The following is a 22872-nucleotide window of genomic DNA, read 5'->3' as shown; positions in this document are numbered from 1 at the left end:
AATCCAGCTAGGGTCCATGCAGGAAGCATATGTACTGTAAGTCCCAATGGTCCCTAGTCTGGTGTTCTACCTTCAGTTGTTGGCAATCTGTAGCCTGTTTTTACATTGTCTTGTCATTTCTAGCTAACATGTTTTAGATTTCATCACTAGTTTTAACTGGATTGCTGTGACATACTAGTAGTTTTACTGTTCTTCGTCAACAGGTTTTAATTTCTAATTTTATTGATATATGATATAATCATTAATTGTTCTCGTCACGATACGGCTGAAATATTGCCGATGTGACGATAAATATTAACTCAATCACTCCCTCCATTGCCGTAGACCTCACCGTGGACCTATCCTCACCCCTCGTCATCGACGTGAACGTCTACAGTTTGCCCTACAACACCAAAAGTGGCGATACAGGCAATGGAGAACTGTTCTGTTCACAGATGAGAGTCGGTACTGTGTATCAAATGCAGATGGCAGAACAAGAATATGGCGACGACGTGGCCAGCGTTACTCAGACCAATGTGTTATGGAAAGAGACTCAGGAGGAGGTGCAAGCATCATGGTATAGGGTGGAATAGGCCTGAACCAGAGAGTTGGTCCTGTGGTGTTCCAGAACCTTGGTCCAGGGAGAGGAGGCGGCATCACAGTGGTGCGCTACATCGACCAAGCTCTCAGACCCCACGTCATACCACATTTTGCACGACACCGGAACAACATTTTCCAGCATGATAAAGCCCAGGCCCATACTGCCAGAGCTACACGGGACTTCCTACAGGACAACGGTGTCAACATAATGCAGCGGCCAGCCCTTAGTCCTGATTTAAACCCAATTGAACACTTTTGAGATGAAATTTAGAGGAGACTGAATCATGTCATACCAAGGCCTAACACAGCCGATTTATTGTGCCCGGTCTTTCTCAGAGTGTGGTTCCAGGTGCCAATGGCCTTCATCAATAGATTGGTGCACTTCATGCATAGACGCTGTTCTACAGTTATTGCCGCTCGTGTTGGTCACACTAGATACTGAAGTCAAGAGTCTGAATGGACTTCAAACTTTCACGTAATGTCATGGAATTGTGCTGAGTTATTCATTGATATATCAAGATATTGTACACCAAAAATGGTTTTGATCCGTTTATTATGTCAATTTCTGTAATGATTTGATTACAGTGCCTATCTAATTTTGAATTCGGACTGACGTTTTTTTTTGCTGCTAAGTATAGTATAACAAGCATGGTAATTTGCACTTAAGTTATGCCACCCAGTCTCTCCCAGTACTGCGCTGGATGAGCAGTATTTACTTATACCAAGGTATCTGTTAAAGAAGGCACTCTGGACTTTATCAACAGAGTCTCGATATGTATAATATCAGATTTCACAACCATACAAAACAATCGGTAATATTTTAGTGTCAAACATTTTAGTAACTGTTTTAAGTGACATATCAGAATATTTACTGAATATACTAAATATATAGGAAAACGCGCTTTCCTGACTTGCAAAGCAATAGTTTCACATGCGCGTGACCATACTAGTCTGGAAGTGAATATTATACCAAGGTATTTGTATTGTGTAATTACTGACATCTGGGCACCCGTGAAGAGCCACCTCCTCGTGGCGGGTGCTGGGTAACGCCAAGAGCTCTTCAAACCCCCGCGTGGACCCGGGGGCATATTGGTCCACCAACCTGTTTGCCGTGGGTTGTGCCCCTGTGTCGGTGGAGGACGGGAGTCTGGTGGTTGAGGGAACTGGTTCCAGGAACAGCGTTCCTTTGCCCAACACACCACTTCGCCCCTTACTTCACTAGACGGGTGGTAGAATTGGACCTATTCTATCAATCGGCTCGTCACGCCAAGCCCTGTGCATGGTGAGCATTTATGCACATATTTGGAATTTTGAAATGTATCCTGTGGTCTTGCCCATTAAGTTTTGACAATAACACAAATTATTGATTTGTTAATTTGCCTAGAGTCCTATATGCCAGAAGGCGGTGGCGGCTCATGGGCTAATCAGGTAGGATCTATCTTTTCAAGATATTTTCCTGCTTGAGTATACCCTCTTAGTATCCTTGGTGTCGTCTGTTGGAGACCCACAGACATGAGACATCGTCCTTGTTGACACTCCATGGTGGGTGGGGAGCTAGGAGGAGGAATCATAGATATATTTCTATTATGGCACCCCCACTCAAAAAACGCTCACACGAATCTGATGATTCGTTGTCTTAAGAAGATGAAAGTCAAGCAACTTTTAACAAACCTGGTAATTGGCCTCGTTTTCTTGTTATGTGTGCCCCTGACGGCGGGTCTCTAAAACTTAATCCCTTTGCTGTATCAAAGGGCATTGAAGGTTTGGCAGGAGACGTGAAGGAAATAAAAATGTTGAGATCCTGTTCCCTGCTAATCGAGTGCAGGAACCAAATACAGTCTCAAATTCTGCTCAAAACAAAATCGTTAGCAAATGTTCCTGTGGAGGTGTCCCCTCACAGGACGCTAAATAGCAGCAAGGGCATCGTCCGTGATACTGGACGTTGCCTTTCAGACATGAGCGAATTGATATTATGACTGAATTGCACTCCCAAGGAGTAAGTCAGGTCAAACGCTTTACAGTTAAAAAGAATAACGAAGTTATCAAAACTAACACGTATCTATTCACATTTGGTCTACCAGTACACCCACAACCTCTGAAAGCAGCGTATTGCAACTTGAGGGTGGATACTTTTATGCCCAATCCCTTTAGGTGTTATACTTGTCAGAAGTATGGTCACGGAGCAAAGTCTTGCAACAATCCGGCTGCATGTCATCGATGTGCTGGGACATGAGAAGACAGTAACCTTTGTGACAAAACACCTGTTTGTGTCAACTGCGCGGGTTGCCATCCTCCTTCATCCAAGGAATGTCCTTCCTGGCAGTTGCAATAACAAATTTCGCGACTAAAGCATGAGCGAAATGTGTCATTCTTTGAAGCAAAACAGATTGTTCTTACACAAGAACATTCAGGTCCGAGTTATGCTGTCACTGTTTCTGCTTCTGTTCAGGCCTCTACATCAAAACATGTTTCATGTACTTCAGGACGTTGCCAAACCGACTATACGTGGGCTAGGACTTCTGCCCCAACCTTGGTAACTCCTGAAATTCAAACGAGATCTCCAAAGGTGACTTACAGTGCACAAACCATGCCTTCACAAACCATCATTCAGTCGAAGGCATCTTCTGAGAAAGACAAATCCTCATCTCAGAAACAACCATCTAAATCATCTGATTTACATGGCTTCCCATTGCAAGGCCGTTTGCATCAATTTATAGCCAACTCTTTGAATGACAGACAATTTCAAGTCCGCGTGGGTTCTACCCTATCCGATCATTACAATCAGGATCAGGGTGTCCCACAAGGCAGTGTTTTGTCTGTCACACTAGTATAAAGATAAATAGTTTATCAAACGTTTTAAACGATTTAATTGATGAGTCGATATTTGTGGATGATTTTAATGTTTCCTGTCGTGGTAAAAAACATGCACTATTGAACGGCACCTGCAATTGATTAAATAAATGGTGTCTTCAAAAACTAATTGTATACACTTCGGTAGAAATATAAGCCGCTTAAGGACCCGGACCTATTTTTAAATGGCTCTCCCATCAAAGTTGTCAAAGAGGCCAAGTTCTTGGGTCTAATTTTCGACTCCCATTTAAGGTTTCTTCCTCATATCAAATCCCTAAAAAATAAATGCCTGAAGGCACTCGATTTATTGAAAGTCGTTTCTAATTCAAAGTAGGGAGGGGGATCAATCTACCCTCCTTCTTTTATATAGATCACTGGTCCGCTCGAAACTTGATTATGGCTCAATCGAATATGGTGGAGCCTGCAAATGCAACCTAAAACTACTTGATTCTGTCAACCACCAAGGCCTAAGACTTTGTCCTGGGTCTTTTCAAACATCTCCTGTTGACAGTCTCTACGTCGAGGCAGAGGAGCCATCTCTTGCACAACGCCATATTAAACTATCTTTACAGTATATTACCAAACTCTACTCTAACAAATCTAACCCTGCATATAGCTCTGTGTTCCCCTCTATGAGGATTTATACACCAAGAAATCTTCTCTTGTTCCGCCTTTAGGAATAAGAATAAAAGCTTTTCTTTCTGCTGCTGGCACTGAGCTGGAAAATATTTCTCCTTCCAGTCTTCTTTCATCTCCTCCTTGGCAATTAGTGAGGCCACACGTTGACCTAACATTAACCACATTTTAAAAATCCGAAACTAATGAATTACAGTAAAAACAAGAATTTAGTCAATTAAGAAATAAAATAAAATACATACAAATCCTTATTTACACATGGGTCCAAGGATGGTGGCGCAGTAGCTTGTGCCACTGTCATTGGATCCAGAACAATATCTTCTCGATTGCCTGATAACATCTCTATTTTCACAGCAGAAGCAAACACAATAATAACAGCTCTTAAATATATTAATAGGGACCCAAATATAAACAATATATCATATTTCCAGATTCTCTTTTTTTCCTTCAGGCTATAAAAATCTCTCTTGGAAACATCCACTTTTACTTGAAATAATTGAATTGTATAATGATCTTGATGGCCAATACGACATCGTCTTTTGTTGGTTACCCAGACACGTTGGCATTTCTGGGAACACAATGGCCGATCTTGCTGCCAAGGCAGCACTCAACAAATCTGTGACACCACTTCCTATTCCTTACTCTGATTACAAAGCTAGCATTAGAATAGTGGGACACCCAAGTAGGTATAAATAAATTACATGAAATAAAACCTTATATTGGTTACACCTTCTTGGGTTGTCAGTCCAGATTTGATAAGGTCATTATGCGACGATGTCGCATTGGCCGTACGCGTTACACGTGCAAATACCTGTTAAAAGGTGAAGATCCTCCGTTTTGTATCCCTTGTGATGAGAGAACCACGGTCAAGCATGTCCGTCTTGACTGTGTTGAATTTTCCATCATAAGGGATAAATATTTCAAAGTAAAACCTGTTAAGGATCTTTTTAATAATGTCAGTTATCATGTTATTATCGAATGTTAAAAGAAACAGAACTGATAGATGAATTTTGATTCATATGTTTTGTACATGCAAGCATTTTTAGTATTGGCGATTTAAATGAGAAACTGAATTTATGAGTGGCTGTAACTTCGAAGGGGGTTGACATAGCGCAAAGATATTGTCCTCCTGAGAGGGTACATAAGTCCCAAAACATTTAAAGTAACTTCGTCATTTTAATGTATGGCTAAATCTCAGTATAAACGCCAATGGCTGAAGGGATGGTGTAAATCCAGCTAGGGTCCATGCAGGTAGCAAAGGCATTGTCCCCATGGCGATCTACCTTCAGTTGTTGGCGATTACTAGCCCATTTTTACATTGTATTGTCCAAAAATAGTGTTCTACTTTTAAAGATATATGCTAGCTAGTTTTAACTCATTTTGTGATAATCTAGTATTTTTGCTGTCCTTCGTTGACAGGGTTGTATATATCATATATATGTATTATGAATTTAGAACTAGTTTTAGTCACGATATGGCTGAAATATTGCCGATGTGACTTTAAATTTTAACTCACTTACTAACTCACTGACATCTGCATACCTCTGTAGAACCATTTTGCAACCTTTTTAAGATAGCCACCATTGCGAAAAACAATAATATTTGACTTATCTGAATTTACTTCCATGCCCCATTTATCACAGAAAGATTCCAAAACATTCAATTTCCTTTGTAGATTAATAACAGAATCCGATACCAGGACAACATAATCTGCAAAGTAATAACTTGATCAGGCCAATGGCATCGTTTACAAACATGCCATTTGTATTACTATTCTCTAATTCTGTTACCAACTCATTTATGAATAGGATGAATAGCAGAGGGATTAACATACAGCCTTGTCTTACGCCGCATGACGTAGTGAAAACATATATGTACAGCGAGAATCTATCTTTACACATGCAAAAACGTGTTCATACATATTTTTTATTACTTTCCCATGACACCCTTTTTCTAACATAATATAGAGGGTTTTTTCTGTCTACATAGTCGAACGCTTTACGGAAGTCAATACAGTAAAAGAGGAATATGTATTCTGTTGAAGCACAATAAACTTTGTTTACCTCGAGCTTTTATAATCAGATACTGTTAAGTGAAAACATTCGTGTCTGATAAAAAACATACACGGAAATTAAATGTTTCATTCCAAATGTGTTTATATGAAACATACACCATAATCAGTCAAAACAAAAACTTTATCAATATTTCACATGTTTGAACTTTAAGACTACCACAGTTTACTTAATTGCGAACCAAACGACATGATCAGTAATGCCAAATTTACATAGATGTCTCCCTGTTACGGAGGTCATAATTTGACATGAAGTTCTCAAATATAAGCATAAACATGAAACAATACCATTGATACCAATGTAATAATTCAGAAAAGGCAATATCATTGTAATTCTAAAAGCAACAAAGCAATATATGCTGTAACTTGCAAAACGTTACGTAGGTTACACTAGAATTTGAACTTGAAACCTATATTAACACTGTTTTATAAAAACCAACCAAACGTAACATCCACCATGTGTCCATAGGACACGTGTAGCACGTCTAGAACCCTGTGAAACAATGTCCGCTTTGCTATATAGATTACCGTTACGGAACGTATAAGTTATGGAGGTTAGGATTCTTTTCATCACAGACATCTAATTACAAAATCTGTCATCCTGGGCGCGTGTAAGTTACATGTTTTACGTCCTCTCTCATCAATTATTTATTGAGTAAATTCAGTCTTTGTTAAATGAATGTTTACAGGAAGAAATACATGTTATGGAGGTTAGGTCCTTAAATGCGACATTCACAAAATCCAGTTCTAACGCGATGCTAAAGATATATAATTTGTAACGTTGACATTAACGCTAACAATATATATTCAGTGACTATTTATTTACCCTACTGTATGTTGAAGTCACTGGGGATAATTATAACGTTACGTAGGTTAGACGAGTTTTGGCGACTTGAAAACATCCAGAAAAATTTGACTTTTGATTTGGTACTCTGTGGTTGAACTTTTTATCGAAGACATTTAACATATTTATCTCCAAGAAATAACATTAATCTTTGACAATTGCAACAACAGCATTGCGCCATACCTTATTTAAATATAGAAATTTACTGGCGACATTGCATAATTAGTGTCTTGAACATATTACGACTACTGTCTGGCACCGATAACAACAGTAGTGAAGCAGGTTGTTTTTGTTTTCTAGTCAGCCTTGCCTAAACAAAAGTTATAGAACAACAGTTTCTTGTATATTTTTAGATATTGATTTAGATATTGCAACATATATTTTTAAGATTACATTTGTTTTAGTGTTGGAATTTAACAATACACAGCTGATTGTCCAATGTAACTAAATGTGCTTATCATGTGGGTAAACCGGGCAACCTGGTTTAGTTTGATTTCCCGGCGCGTCTTAATTCAACTGACAGGGAGCATATGCTAAACCAAACTTATTAGCAAATCTCATGCCACAAGGCGGGAGAGAGCCAAGAACAGACCATGCCACGGCAGCCATGGAAATGAACCATATCCTGCCTATTTTATCGAATTGGACATTGGAACAGGATGTCGTGAACACCGCTATTGTTCCAACTGACAGTGATCCCAATTCTTACTGACAATATAATGTTAGAAACCAATGACTTATTTTGTCAATATGAATCAAGTTCTGTTTTCACCTTTTCACTGAAAGGTCCAAGGATATCGGTGTGCCTCAAGCTACTGGATCTGAAACTATTTTGTCCCCAGCTCCCAGACAACAGCTCCATATCCACAGTCCACCATTCAGAGCTATGGGGAACATTCATTTTTCTTATATGCAGCCTATAATATTTTTTGATTCACTGCCATGTCTTCAGGAATTGAAAAACATGTCTTGTGACCATCCTTTTATCTTGAAGATATTGGACCTATACGATGGTACCCACTGTGGGTTACCTTTTCATGCCGCCATGGTGGTATTACAATGGCTGATATTGCAGCGAAAGCAAGAATCAATAAATCAGTGACGCCGCTTTTCATCCAACACAGTGATATCAAAATTGTCATTAGATGCTACATGAGAGATCTAACGCAAAAGAAGTGGTACACCCAGGTATGTGTAAATAAACTAAATGCAATAAAACAAACGATTGGTTACTTCTACATGGTCTGTCAGTCCTGGCGTGAAGAGGTCATTATGCGACGATGTCGTATATTGACCATTCTCGTTATACGCACTGATATTTATTGACAGATGAGGATCCTCCATATTCTATCCCCTGTGATGCGAGAATCAAATACAAGCATATTTTGCTTGACTGTGTAATATTTTGTCTCACAATGTATGTTCTGCCCCCCCCCAAAAAAAAAAAAAAGAAGAAAAGACAAAAGAAGAAATAAATAAAAAAAATAGAATGAAAGAAAATAAATAAATAAATAAATTAATAAATAGAAAGTACAATAAATTGAATGTTTGACGGGGTGTTGCTGATATTCATACAAAGTAAAAACCAAGTATGAATTTCTCATTTATGATTGATTCCTGCGGGTAGAATAACGCTTGGCCAAGAAATACCGAAAACCAGCAAAAACGCAAAGTACACGAGAGAGGTGGCCAAACACAGCTAGGAAAAATGAAGCGCCATAACATGGAATGTTGGGCTATGAAAACGATGGGTTTTCTTTTGTCTGTTCTCATAATTGTACAGCAAGTGAAAAGTGAAAACATGCCACGACCGACAAAAGATCAACACAACACCAGGCAGACAGGCGACTGGGCTGCAGGTTTGTCCATGTCTCGCCGAGCACAATTACAAGACTGCGGAGCCGTTACCAGGGGTCAACAACTTCAGAACAGAACAGGTTCGTCATGTACGTGACATACTCAACCTGGCCAACTCTTCCACTACTGCAGGGGCGGTGGGGAAACCTAGTTGTTAAAGCGTTCGCTCGTCCCGCCGAAGACCCGGGTTCGATTCCCTACATGGGTACACCGTGTGAAGCCCATTTCTGATGCCCCCCGCAGTGATATTGCTGGAATATTGCTGAAAGCGACGTTAAACCATACTCACTCAACTACTGCAATACCAGGATTTCAGCCCAGACAGCGATGAGCCGTCTACGCGCTGCATGTCTTTGCCTCAGATGACCAGTTAGAGGCGTCATTATGACTGAGCAGCAGCATCGACTATGTCGTCATTGGTGTCAAGGACACAGAGTATGTCCAGCAATGGAGACGTGTTTGATCCAGTGACAAGTCACGGTTTGATGTTTTCCTTCTGACTGACGTCTGATTGGTTCCATGTGGCGACAAGGTCAGGCATTTCTGGACTCTCAAGTGGGTGACCTTCATCTTGACATTCGATTGTTTCATGTGTGCCATGATGAATCTCGGTTAGTGACAGTTGGAACAATATAATAATATATATAGATATATTATATAAGTCCAATGCATTAATTTAATAGCTATTATGTGTTTTAAAATAACTATACATAAGTGATGTATTGACTAGCTATGTATTGAACTTAAGCTTCATTGAATACACTAGTAAAATATACAGATTTCAACCTGAGACAGCCAAAAAATGAAGGGACATACACAGATTGCAATCTCTTACCTTTATGTACCCGGTAATAACCAACATGACCATGAGCGTTGAGTCCCGCTGTATTCGCCAAGAACGTTGGTATGTAATAGCAGAGCTTTCTGTTTACGTAAAAGAAGGACTGGCAGTAAGGGTCTAAAACACAACCCTTGGCGCAGTCTATTTTACTTCGAACAATCAGTGGCGTTGGTAGGTCCTCTGGTATGAAGCTGGTGAAAACTAAACTGATGAATGTCTGAACAAAGCCTTCCATTTTCCCCTGAATTTAGTTTGCAAATAGATAGCAAACCAAGACACGACTGTCAATAATTTCGCACCTTATAAAGGGTAGTTTATGTTACACACTTACTTCCACTGGGTCTCATGCACACGCGTATATTTAAGTGTAGACTTCAGTTAGGATGCACACATATGCTTGTATATTTTGGTTTGATTTAGTTTTGTACATAAACAGGCACCGGGAGAATAGTTCCAACTACGGTAACTCCGATCTCTGAAACAGCTCAACTGTGACACTGCAGTGGTAAGCGATTTGTCAAACTGCACTTCTATACTCTTCCAAGATCTACTAACAATACTCCGGTTGCTTGCGTTGAGAGAAGATTTTCTAATTATACTGGTAGTTTGTACTTCGGAACTTCACTCAAAAGAGATCCTTCGTAATTACAGATAATGTGAGTGAATCTTTTCCCACTGGAATGACAGTCGAAAACACTTGTCGAACAACATTGGATTGTCTCCATCCAGAAATCTACTGGTGGAAAGATTTCAGCGTTGGCCTTAAATTAGAAAAATGATGTACTGCAAAGGGCAGTGTATACTCCTGCAGCCTGAAGTGTTTATACGATCGATTGGACTAGACGTTCATAGCAATGCACTGGGCCAGTCAAAGCAGTTCTAAGATATATTGATCTGCCTTGTTGGTGGATGTAAGAAGTAAAGATATTATCGTAATACAGTGATTGAGTTCAAAATTTAACTTCACCTCGGCACTATTTCATCCGTATAGTGACGAGAAGAGTTACGTTAAATAAAGTTCATATATGTTACAAAGGACTAAAAATATTAGCAAGATGTCACAATTTTATGTGTTAAAAGCTAACTATTTCAAATATTAAAATAATATATTTAACACAATCATTTCATATAACATGTAATACAATAAAAAAAAACTGGCTGTAGATCTAGATAGCCAGCAACTGAAGGTAGATCACCATACTAGGGACTTATCGTATTACTCCAGGCGGGATAAAATGGACAGGAAAATAGTTGGACATCTCTTTACTCATGTCCTCCTATTTCTGGTGTTCGTTTGTATCATGTTAACTGATAAAAACTAAGGTATGATTTATCGATATGTACATTACCGAATTATTGGTCATCAATAGGGTTCCTTAGTCGTGTTTGCTGTCTGAAGCCACACTCTGTAATACCTCTCATATTATTATGTCTGCCTGTAACTCATCGAATCGTGGAACAGACATTCGACTGATTGTGATCCACGCCAGGTGGATGCGTTGACACTCTAAGTCATCAGGTCTGCCTATCATCTATTGTCGATATGAGGACCATTATATACACAAAAAACTTAATTAAACACCTCCAGTATTTTTACAATATGTTTTTTAACAAATACACAAAACGTCTCGTGGTGACACGATGGAAAAGCAGAGTTTTTCTGACCCGTATGATCCTTTGACTCATAAAATACGATAAAATGATTGGAATCCGTGATGATTTTATGATGATAATTGCTAATTTTAAACCGCGTCTCAACAACTATGGCCCTGGTATGTATAATGTTGAATTTATTGGTGAATGTGAACGTTCAAAATGTCACATATGTTATATTTGGGATTACACTGTCTTTGTAAAGTACAGTTCCTAGTACTTTGGGGGTTGAGTCTGATCCGGGATTCGAACCAACACCCTAAGGGTGACTCAACCCCAAAAATACCAGAATATGTACTTTACTAAGAGCGAGTGAGTGAGTTAAAATTTAACGTCACCTCGGCAATAGTTCAGCCATATAGTGACGAGAAATGTTTTACATAAACAATAAATTTAAGTTGCTAAATAATCAGTCATCGAAGGACTAAAATAACTAGAGTAAGTGAGTTAAAATTTAAAGTCACATCGGCAATATTTCAGCCATATTGTGACTTAAAAATAAACAATAAACACAATTTCATTATAAAACACCCGTCAACGAAGGACAGTAAAATAATTAGATTATCACAGGTGTAAATTTACGACTAGTTATTAAATCTAAAATATTTTACCTATAAATGACAATTCAAAATAAAAACAGGCTATAGAATGCCAACAACTGAAGGTAGATCGCCATACTAGGGACCATGGGGACTTTGTCTAAATCATGGACAGTAGGATGTAGCCGAAAATATTTTTCGGCTTTTTTCCTACATTTTCTGGCCTGTTTACATTCATGATTAAACCATGGTTTACAAATATGTGGAATTGCAGAGGACTTAGGAATTGCTTTGTCAGCAATGTCATTTAGTTTATCCGAAAAAGACTGTATAGGATCTTCACTGTTCCTAAAAAGATCATGCTTCAAGTGTTCAACACACAGAGTCTCATATAATGACCAACCAGCCCTGGCGAAGTTTCTTCTTGATAAAGTCGGATCATCACCAGGGTTGATTGTTTTGAGAATGGTGGGGAAGTGATCACTCCCACATAGCGCATCATGGACCATCCATTCAAACTCATTATACAAGTTGGGGTCAGCGAGAGACAGATCCAGGGAAGAATATGTCCCCGTAGCTGGATGTAAATATGTGGCTGAATCGTCATTGAAAATACATAAATTATTATCGGAAATGAATTCCTCAAGCATTTTACCTTTAGGATTAGTATGGACACTACCCCAAAGCGGGTTGTGTCCGTTCAGATCGCCCGTGATGAGACATGGCTTTGGGAGCTGATCATACAAATTTTGCAGATCCGACAGTTGGATATCAGATGGAGGTACATATAAACTGCACAACGTCAACGCAATGTGCATAGTCAGACGAACAGCTACAGTTTGGAGATTGGCATTAAAAGGGACATGGGTATGTATGATGCCCTACCGTAACAAAACAGAAGCACCACCAGTTGCTTTATCTCCTGGCGGAGAGAAGCAGTGATAATCACTGTATTGTCGTAATTTGAATGAGTCCGTATTTTTTATATACGTCTCCTGAACACATAATGCTGAAGGTTTAAAATCCTGTAATAACAATTGTATCTCATTGAAGTTATTCTTCAGCCTCTGCAATTCCATTGAATTAAATTGGCCAACTGAGTCATGGTGCCTCAATTGGCGATCTCTCTCGTGAATGTGAGGGGGAGCTGTTCCTTCACCAGTCCTGCATGGACAGAGTTACCTCCATATCCAGAGGCCCAAATGAGTTCTGTAAAGGAACTTCTGATGGAGAAGGGACGGTAATTGTTTCTGTTCTGTTTATCATTTTCTTTCCTTTCTTTTAAGTCAACTGATTTATTGCTGGTTGTTTGATAGACGTCCTTGATTGTGCCGTAGACTGGTTGTCTGTCTGCGATGCAGACGTTGACTGAGTAGCCCGAGAAGGTTTGAATGATTCTGAAACAACAGGCTTCTCTGACTTTACCCATGTCAAGTCAGTCTGACACAATATGGTGGATGTTGCCACAGATCGAGAGACTGCAGCAGCATAGGTAAAAGTTGATGGAGGTGCTGTTTGAGTTTTGAATAGTTTTTTGGCCTCAAGGTAGGATATATTGTTTTGACACTTTAGCTTTATTATTTTAGCTTCCGTTTGGCACACTGGGCAAGACTTGGATGATGCAACATGCTTACCATCACAATTGCAGCATCTAATATCTTTTTGGCAGTCAGTGCCCTCGTGGTTGTCACCACAACGATGACAGATGACAGCGTTTCGACAACAGTTAGAACCATGTCCGAATTTTTGACATTTATAACACCGGAGCGGAGAGGGGACATACACCTCCACTTCGATATTAAAATAGCCTGCTTTGATAGATTCTGGTAGAGATGAACGCGCAAACGACATTAAATGTGTGTTTGTATTTATGGTTGCGCCATCTTTCTTGATGGTAAAACGCTTAACTGCGGTTACCGCCTGTTCCTAGCGATTTCTTCCTCAGACATGTCGGACAGGCAACGAGACCTGTCACGAACAGTGCCTCGACAAGAGTTTAGTGGCCTGTGCACAGACACAGCAACCTCAATACCTGCAAAAGTTTTGATCGATAGCAAATTGAGAGATTGCTGTCTCCGTGCACACTCCACAAGAAGTGAACCACTACGGAGACGGGTGACGTACTTTACTAAGAACGTGTAGTCCCAAATATAGCATATGCTATATTTGACCACGTTCTAAATGGCATTGTGTAATCATACGTTCAAATAGCATTTTGTGTATCTTACACGATTCAAGGTCAATAACCTTCATGTGCCAACATGACAGCCATCACTCTCCTCCTCATACCCCCTTTCAGCCTCCTGATCCTCTGCAGGGACAGTCTACGCCATTCCTCGTGTAAATCAACTTCCAGTTGGGACAGGTTCTGTACAGGAGGATCCCCTTGCTGCACACGACGACCAGTCATGTTCCAAATATGCTCCAAAGGGCTAAGACCGGGGCTCATTCAATCGTGAGATGTGTCAGGGGGTGCTAAGTTAACTAAGTTCTTTGTGTATACGTTTTCTTGGACACATTTGTTAATTACCGTAATACTGCTAAGATTGTCTTTTGTAAGTGAGTTAGAATTTAGAGTCACATCGGCAATATTTTAGCTATATCTTGACTAAACATTATATATAAATGAAATAGATTATGTTATAGTCAAAATCTGTCGCCAAAGAACAACTAAACAACTAGTATACCACAGTTAGAGATTTAAAACGCACATGCAACTTAAAAAATGATGGCTATTTTGGACAATACAATGTAGATCGCCAGCAACTGAAGGCAGATCACCATACTAAGAACTATGGGGACTTTTGCAACCTGCATGGACCCCAGCTGGATTTACATAGTTTCTTTAGGTGTTGGTGATCTCTGTGCAAATAAGCCATTCATTACAGGTTAATATATTCTACTATTTTAAATCAGGGAGGATGAAAACATACTAGGGTTTGGGCGATGGTGTCACCATGCACATATTTCCCAAAACTACTTTCTACTCGTAGTTAAATAAGTATTTGAATCATGACCAAAAGGATTTTGCATGACACAACTTGTAACATAACGATTTCTTCCACGGAAGCGAGGTAGGGGTCGAAGCGACAATACTGCGCGATACATTTCTTACTACATCCATGTATTCTGGGCCTTTATACTGTAAAGCCTTCGCTCGTCACGCCGAAGACCAGGGTTCGATTCCCCACATGGGTACAATGTGTGAAGCCCATTTCTGGTGTCACCCGACGTGATAGTGCTGGAATATTGCTAAACCAATTGTACTTGTTCTGTCCGTGGTTGATATTGACGTTTGTTTACCAAAGCAAGTTTCACATTGCTATCCCATTGGTCCACATGACATGAAACTTCCCCTTCTTCCACTCCCACACATATGCAACTATAACGTCTAAGTGTAAGATTGGTTGTACATGTATATACATTATATGTTCTCACAGCGTCAAAAACGGGATCAAGGTTGGTACTAAAATAGAGATGCATGTGCTGTATATATAGACTAGTGTACTCAGGATTTATGTTCATAGATGCCAGTTTGATTGCCAGTGAACATTGTGACAGTGTGTCAACATTGGCAGCAAATATACTACATTCTCAGCAAGTCCCAGTCCAGGCACCCTGTGAAACCTCACTACTAAGGTACTTATGAATGTATTACGTTGACTTATGATACAGAATAAAAATTGGAAATAGTAATAACCGCAGAAACCATAGTTTACTTCAATCTTCTCTCTGTTTCCTAACTCTGATGGTGATAAGTGATAACTGCCATTGTTAGTCTCACGAATGTATGCCAATTAACTAATAAGCCTGCTTTTGTATGCAGTATTATGTACCTTCCTTTTTCTTATGCATGTGCTAGCGTGGTTAACACGCATAAATGAATTATTGAACGAAGGAGAGGACTCCCTCACTAAACAGTAATAATAGTAATATCATATCTCTTATAAGGACTACCTTTTGAGAGAAGACATCGACATGTCAGCAGTTGAGGAAGATCTTCTCAACATGCCACTGCCAGCAGATGAAGACATGAGTCACATGATCACACTTCAGAAACCTCAGAGCCACTACATGACCTCGTCTCCTCACAGAAGCATATTGGTTACCAGGTTATCACGGAGTTAATGAAAGGGAAAGCCGGTGATACTTACAAGACCACTGATGCATATACCTGCTTTTGTTGTAAGATGGGATTGGACTTCTGGTCATTCATATGGATCGTTGGCCTCCCAGTCAAGAATGAAAAAGATGTTTTGTGGAAATCTCCAAATATCCTCTTCAGTGGCAACTCCTACAAAAAAGAAGGGCCTTCCAGCAAAATTCCTTAAAGGTCACATTCAACGTATAACACAACTTTGCAGATTTGGTGAGTGAGTGAGTTAAGATTTAAAGTCACCTCGGCAATATTTCAGCCATATCGTGACTAGTTCAAACTTCATAGTACATACATATAATACATAAAACCCTTTCAACGAAAGACAGTAACATTACTAGGTTTTCACAAATGAGGTAAAACTAGCTAGCATATATCTTTAAAAGTAGAAAATTATATTTGGACAATACAATGTAAAAATGGGCTATAGATCGCCAACAACTGAAGGTAGATCACCATACTAGGACCCATGGGGACGTACATAACGTTTGCTACCTGCATGGACCCCAGCTGGATTTACACCATCCCTTCAGCCATTGGCGTTGATACGGAGATTTAGCCATACATTAAAAACACAAAAATACTACGATGAAAAACCTGGTACACTTAAATTGACTTGAAATGTCTAGCTGGATTTACACCATCCCTTCAGCCATTGGCGTTTATACTGAGATTTAGCCAAACATTAATTAAAAAGACAAAAACCTTTCCGTATGGACTAACAGTAACAAATCATCAAAAATGCAAATTCAGCTTATAAATATGAAAAATAACGCGCTGAAAAAACCCCCGCGAGATGAGTTCAAACGATTCACTAAATTCACCCCAGCTTGGGGTGAAATGTGGTTTTATCAGCTGTGCTGCGCCGCGCAGTGAATAGGTTCGCGCAGCTTGGAAGCGGGGTGTCCTGATTATAAGGTCGTGAGGAGGAGTAGTCTAATAATCTAGGTTGCTTACACAAACAATGTTGTTAAGGATCTAGATCTACTCGGCTATGTGTCAACCAGTGAGGCGTTGGACAATTCAAGACGGAAAACCTTCGCTGGCGGTGAGTACTCGGGGTGGGCTTTGATGTGAGCTATTTTTCTAATCTTCGTTGATATTTCACAGGCGCAAACTTTTTATATGTTATGCCAGTAGATTACCGATTTAACTGTTTATATGATTTCATTTGTCTATTTCACCACACGTTCTTCTTACCGAGTCACTTTCTCAGTTCGATACTTAAAAGCAATGTCATTATTTAGCATTGACAGAATTTCTAACTGGGATATAGATATGTTTTTTATCACAGACAAAACTCATTGTATCTTTTATTGACACCTATGTGTCCGCCTGCCTGTCTGCTAATGCCAATATGCAATACACAACTTCAATCACTGACCACATGCAATTTGAACACCTATCAGGCTATACACCATAAACAAAAGGCATTGATTTATGGCTCGTGCACCCGAGTTCGGTCTCTGTCACATTGTGAGGTGAGGTGAGGTGAAATTGGGTTTTACGTCGCGCTTGAGAATATTTCGCTCATATGACGACGTGCATGCGTGTGTATGTGTATGTGCGGCTGCTTGTACTAGCCCAGACTTAAGCTGGTTTTATAGTGCTAGCCCACTGAGATACCATGCCGCAGTGAAGCATGAATACCCCACTCAGACACATTATACTGACTCCGAGCCGACCAGTCCTTGTTGTACCCATTAATGCCGAGCCCCCGCAGGGACCAACAAGTACCATATTTTAACGTCTTTTGGTATGACGCGGCCTAGGATCGAACCCGTGACCTTCCGCTCTCCGGGCGGACGCTCTAACCACTACAGTCACATTATGTAATTACACAGACAGGCAGGTGTGATACTTGTACACATGACATGTTATGATGTCTGTTGATTGCAACTGTTATGCACAAAAATGAGCATTTATATACAAAACCCAACATCTCTAAAAACACACACACAATGAGCCGTGAGGGCATCGGCAAATGAACCAGCCAATTAAAGGCTCCGTTACAATTGAGTGCACACCTACCCGCTCTGACTGGGTTCGATATCCCGGATGCTTCGTTTCGAGGGAAGTAAACCCAGGTACAAAATATTTCACTTTTGATTTGCGATTGAACGCTTATAATTTTGTTTATATGTTTTTTCATAATCAGCAATGTATATTATATGTCATGAATAAGTGATAATTGTGTTTTAATTATGGTTGATTTTTTGGTTGCAGGTGAACTTTAACCTTGGATTTCGAATTCTTAGTGAATGAGCTTTCTCCTATGTACTAACTTGATTTAGTCACAATATGGCTGAAATATTGTCACTCACTCATTCTACGAGGTTGCAAAATAATTTGGAATCCTGAGATAACATTATTAATCAAATTCATCGAATACTTTATTGGGTCATTTGATTCAGTGAATGCATTGAGTGAGTGAGTGAGTGAGTGAGTTATAATTTAACGTCACAGAATATCACAATTACAACTAAACTAGTGTGGAAAGTTAAAACTGATAGCACTATTAGGACAATACAATATAAAAACAGGCTATAGATCGCCAACAACTGAAGGTAGATCACCATACTAGGGACCATGGGGACTTACAGTACCTTTGCTACCTGTATGGACCCTAGTTGGATTTACGCCATCCCTTCAGCTGTTGGCGATTGTAAGAAATGTTAGCCAAAATTAAAATAACAAAAATACTACGTTTAAACATCCTGGTAAGTTTGAATTGACATTGAAAGTTTTGGGACTTACGTACCCTCTCAGGAGGACAATAATTTTACGCTACTTCAACCCCCTTTGAGGATACAGCCACTAACAATCTAAGCTGATAATGAATGCATTGATGTTACGAATGTTTTTCTTGTCCACAGAAAATGTGGATTAGAGTCCTGTACAATGTGTGCAACACCCACGAATGGCACATTGCAGGAGGACACACTGAAGGAAAGGGCTCACATTCCCCTATGAACCCGACAGAAGACAAAGGACGACCATGCCTTGACTAAACAGCACATAAATGGACTCCCTTCTTAAGGTTGTCGACCCGTGAAGATCCGGGTTAGAATTGATCTTCAGTAACTCATGCTTGTGGAAAGAGGTGACTAACGAGATCGTGTGGTCAGGCTCGCTGACTTGCTTGACAAATGTCATCGTATCCCAATTGCGTAGACCGAGTCTCATGCTGTTGATCACTGGATTGTTTGGTGGTCCAGACTCGATTATTTATAGACGGCCGCCATCGAGTTGGAATATTGCCGAGTGTGGTGTAAAACTAAAATGCCTCACAGAATCAAGGTTCCTGAAACAGTTCAGCTACTTCCGCAAATTCAAGTATACAGGTGCCTGAAACCGAGAACTCCCTGTCTCACATGTGTTTTTCGGCGTCATTGTAATCAAATATATTAAACATAGGACAGCCTGTTATATGATCTATTTTTCATTTGAATACTGTCAGTGTAGTATTAACATTTCAAAGTAGCGTATTTTCAGTTGAATGTCCTCATTTTTCAGACATACTGGCATGGAATCTTTCAACAGTCATATTTTGATGTTCTCTCCAACACGTCACTCTTACCAGTAAGCAAATCAGCAGATAATTGTGTTTTTTGTTGAATAAATTGGCATCGTTAAAATATTTTGTTGTAAACATACAACAATGATAGCCATGTCAGGATTCTGTGTCGAAATAAAGGAATTTGCTCAATATTGTACTTCGCAACTTCTAAAATGCTACTCAAAGAGCGAGCGAGCAAGTTGGGTTTTACGCCGCTTTTTAGCAATATTCCAGCAATATCGCGGCGGGGGACACCAGAAATGGGCTTCACACATTGTATCCATGTTGGGAATCGAACCTGGGTCTTCGGCGTGACGAGCCAACGCTTTAACCACTAGGCAACCCCACCGCCCCATATGGCACCATGAAATACATACTCTAAATATATATCGCCATACACATCACCGTGTACTCTTTGTGTATTTACTAGCGTCACATACATGTTTTGAGAGTACAACTAAAGGTGCTGGGGCATATGTGACATATCTAATGAATAAACATAAGTGTGTCTAAATATGAGTTCTGAGATCGCATTCACCTTGTAGTAATATGCTCAATCAATGGGCAGTATCATTGCATCCATAAAGGTAATGAGGCATATGTGACATGAATACACACAAACGTGTCACATTCTGTTTGTTGCCAATCTATTAGATAACAGTTCCAGTTATTGCCCTTGATCTTTTTCTTTGGTTTGATATCATGAGCTCGTTATCATGAGCTTCAGCTTCTTTTACACGTTCCGATCAAGGATAAAGAAAATAATCAACAACAATTGAAGAGAAATTCATGATATTATTTTCCAATTTCAATACATAAAAAACATACCACAAAATATACACAATATATACTCCAAACATATAATACACAATTTACTCATTTACATAGCTTTGTACTCTGGGATTTGGGAATCTCCTCCTTGGGAATCAAAACCACACATGATGGAACGACACGTCTATACCATGAACCAAACATCCGAATCTTTGCAATGTAAACTGTCTGTTAGGCTTGGCGTCGATATGCAACATTACTTCATTTTTGGTAAGGCCCCATTACACAGGACGGCGACCGCTCTGCCTTCTCTCTGCGTTCTAAAAATTACCAGGACGCACAACGGTCGCCAAACCTATGTTTCAGTGTAACTGCTCTGGCGTCCCTTGTGCCTTACTTGTACGACCTAAGCTGCCAATTTTTGACATTTCAGTGGGGTTCTTTGAGCGTCCTAGGCGTCCTCTCTGCCTTCCCTCTGCCTTCTCTGTACCATCATATGCAAATAACGGCGTCCGTTCTGCGTTCTCGCCGACCGTTGTACCTTCCTTGTGCATTCATTGGCGTTCACTCTGCCTTCTCTCTGCTTTCTGTGGCGACTGTTCGGCAACCTGCATGCTCTAGGCATATAAGTACATGGCTACGACATTTTATCATTAGTTTCATACGAGCAGGCTAAGTGAAATCATCGTAAAATGACTTCAGTAAGCATGAACAATGAACTGCGTTTGCAAATAGCGTTTTTGCAAGGTCAACAGGCATTGTTTTTCAACCAGATAGCCATTGCCATCTTAAATAGAAGGATGAATAGACGTAGAAGAAGAAGATTGAGAACCCTGTGGGTCTGCCCATGGTTGATGCAACACAGACGCTTGCAATTCGGGGACTACAACCAACTAATGCAAAAACTGCGTCTAGAAGATGAAGGGTCATTCTACAATTATCTGAGAATGGAGCCAGCCCTTTTTGACGAACTCCTCCAACGGGTTGGCCCAAGAATCGCCAAACAGAACACGAATTGGCGAGCGAGTTTAGAGCCTGGTTTGAAACTTGCTATAACCCTCAGGTTCCTTGCAACTGGAGACAAATACCCAAGCCTCCAGTACCAGTATCGTGTGTCGCGCAGCACGATCTCCATTTTTGTGCCTGAAGTTTGCAGAACTATCAGAGATGAATATAAGAAGGAAGTTGTCAAATGCCGAAGGAACTCCCAAGAGTGGAAAGCTGTTGCAGATGACTTTCAGAGACGTTGGAATTAACCCCATGCACGTGGAGCTATTGATGGGAAACATATAGCTGCGCATTGTCCACCAAACACAGGTAGTCTCTACCACAACTATAAGGGATTTTTCTCTCTTGTCCTTCTTGCATTAGTGGATGCAAATTATAAATTTTTATGGTGTGATGTTGCTGATGTTGGAACGATGTCAGACAGACGGATTTTCAATGAATCTGAACTGAAGACCTGCCTCGAAGATGGCACAATAAACTTTCCAACTCCTGGGTCATTGCCGAATGATGACCGTGACATACTATTCTTCCTACTCGGGGATGATGCATTGCCCTCAGAACTCCACATGATGAAGCCATATTCAATCAGGGCACTCACCAAGGAGCAACGGATCTTGAACTATTGTATTGCTCGTGGAAGAAGAGTAGTTGAAAATGCGTTTGGCATTCTGGCTCAGCGATTTCAAGTTCTACTTTCAACGATGCAGCTGATGCCTAATTCAGTCCTGGATGTGATTGAAGCATGCATTTGTCTTCACAATACAATGCAAGACCGATATCCAAAGCTACAGAATGCTGCACTTGACACTGAAGACGAAAACCACGACCTCATACCTGGAGAATGGAGACAACCAGCAAATAAGCACGATGTTGCACAAGTAGTTGGACCAAACTGAGACACATGAGCAGGAAAACAGTTGCGAGAGTATCTGAAGTTCTATTTCAACAATGCAGCTGGATCAGTTCCATGGCAGGACCGTATGATTTGAAGTGGTGTGTATTGTACTGAATTGCTATGCGGATGGAATTGTTTGATGATGTTCATATTGCTATCATTACTCTACATTAAATTATGAGTTCATTATGGATATCTGGATTTCCAAATAAAGTATCAATGTGTGCATATTGTTTGTCTTTAATTTTGTTCATATCTTTAAAAACATTGACAGCAGTAACATTTTCCTGTTGACCAATGTTTTCGGTAATTCTTGAGGCACTCTTTTTGGGTTTTGGCCTTTCGTCTAGTAGCATACCTTCTTGGAGGCATGTTAAGCTCGGCAGTCCTCAAATACCTTGGAAATCGGCAGTACAAGACCTATTTATATGTAATCTGGAAAGGCAGAGTAAAGGCCGAGGGAACGCCGTGGTTGTTCAAAGGGATGCGCTAGTCGCTGAATGAAGGCAGAGTGAATGCTCAACGAACGCCAATGGATGCTCGACGGACGCACAATGAAGGCAGAGGCAACGCCGCAGTTTACGAAGTTTTTATGTGGCGTCCGTTCGCCGAC

The 22872-nt window shown here is 40.1% G+C and overlaps 1 protein-coding gene across 1 annotated transcript; it reads left to right on the top strand.

The window, feature by feature from the left end:
- The first annotated feature begins 21777 nt into the window (after positions 1-21777).
- LOC124263770 lies at positions 21778-22260 on the top strand. Its single transcript, XM_046698475.1, has one exon. The coding sequence runs from the start codon at positions 21778-21780 to the stop codon at positions 22258-22260; it is 483 nt and encodes a 160-aa protein (XP_046554431.1).
- The last annotated feature ends 612 nt before the right edge of the window (positions 22261-22872 follow it).

This window comes from Haliotis rubra, unplaced genomic scaffold (assembly GCF_003918875.1).
Source record: "Haliotis rubra isolate DU_JTF1 unplaced genomic scaffold, ASM391887v1 Scf899, whole genome shotgun sequence".
NCBI lineage: Eukaryota > Metazoa > Mollusca > Gastropoda > Lepetellida > Haliotidae > Haliotis > Haliotis rubra.
The sequence above is the reverse complement of the archived record's forward strand: the minus strand, read 5'-3'. Positions and strand labels throughout refer to the sequence as shown.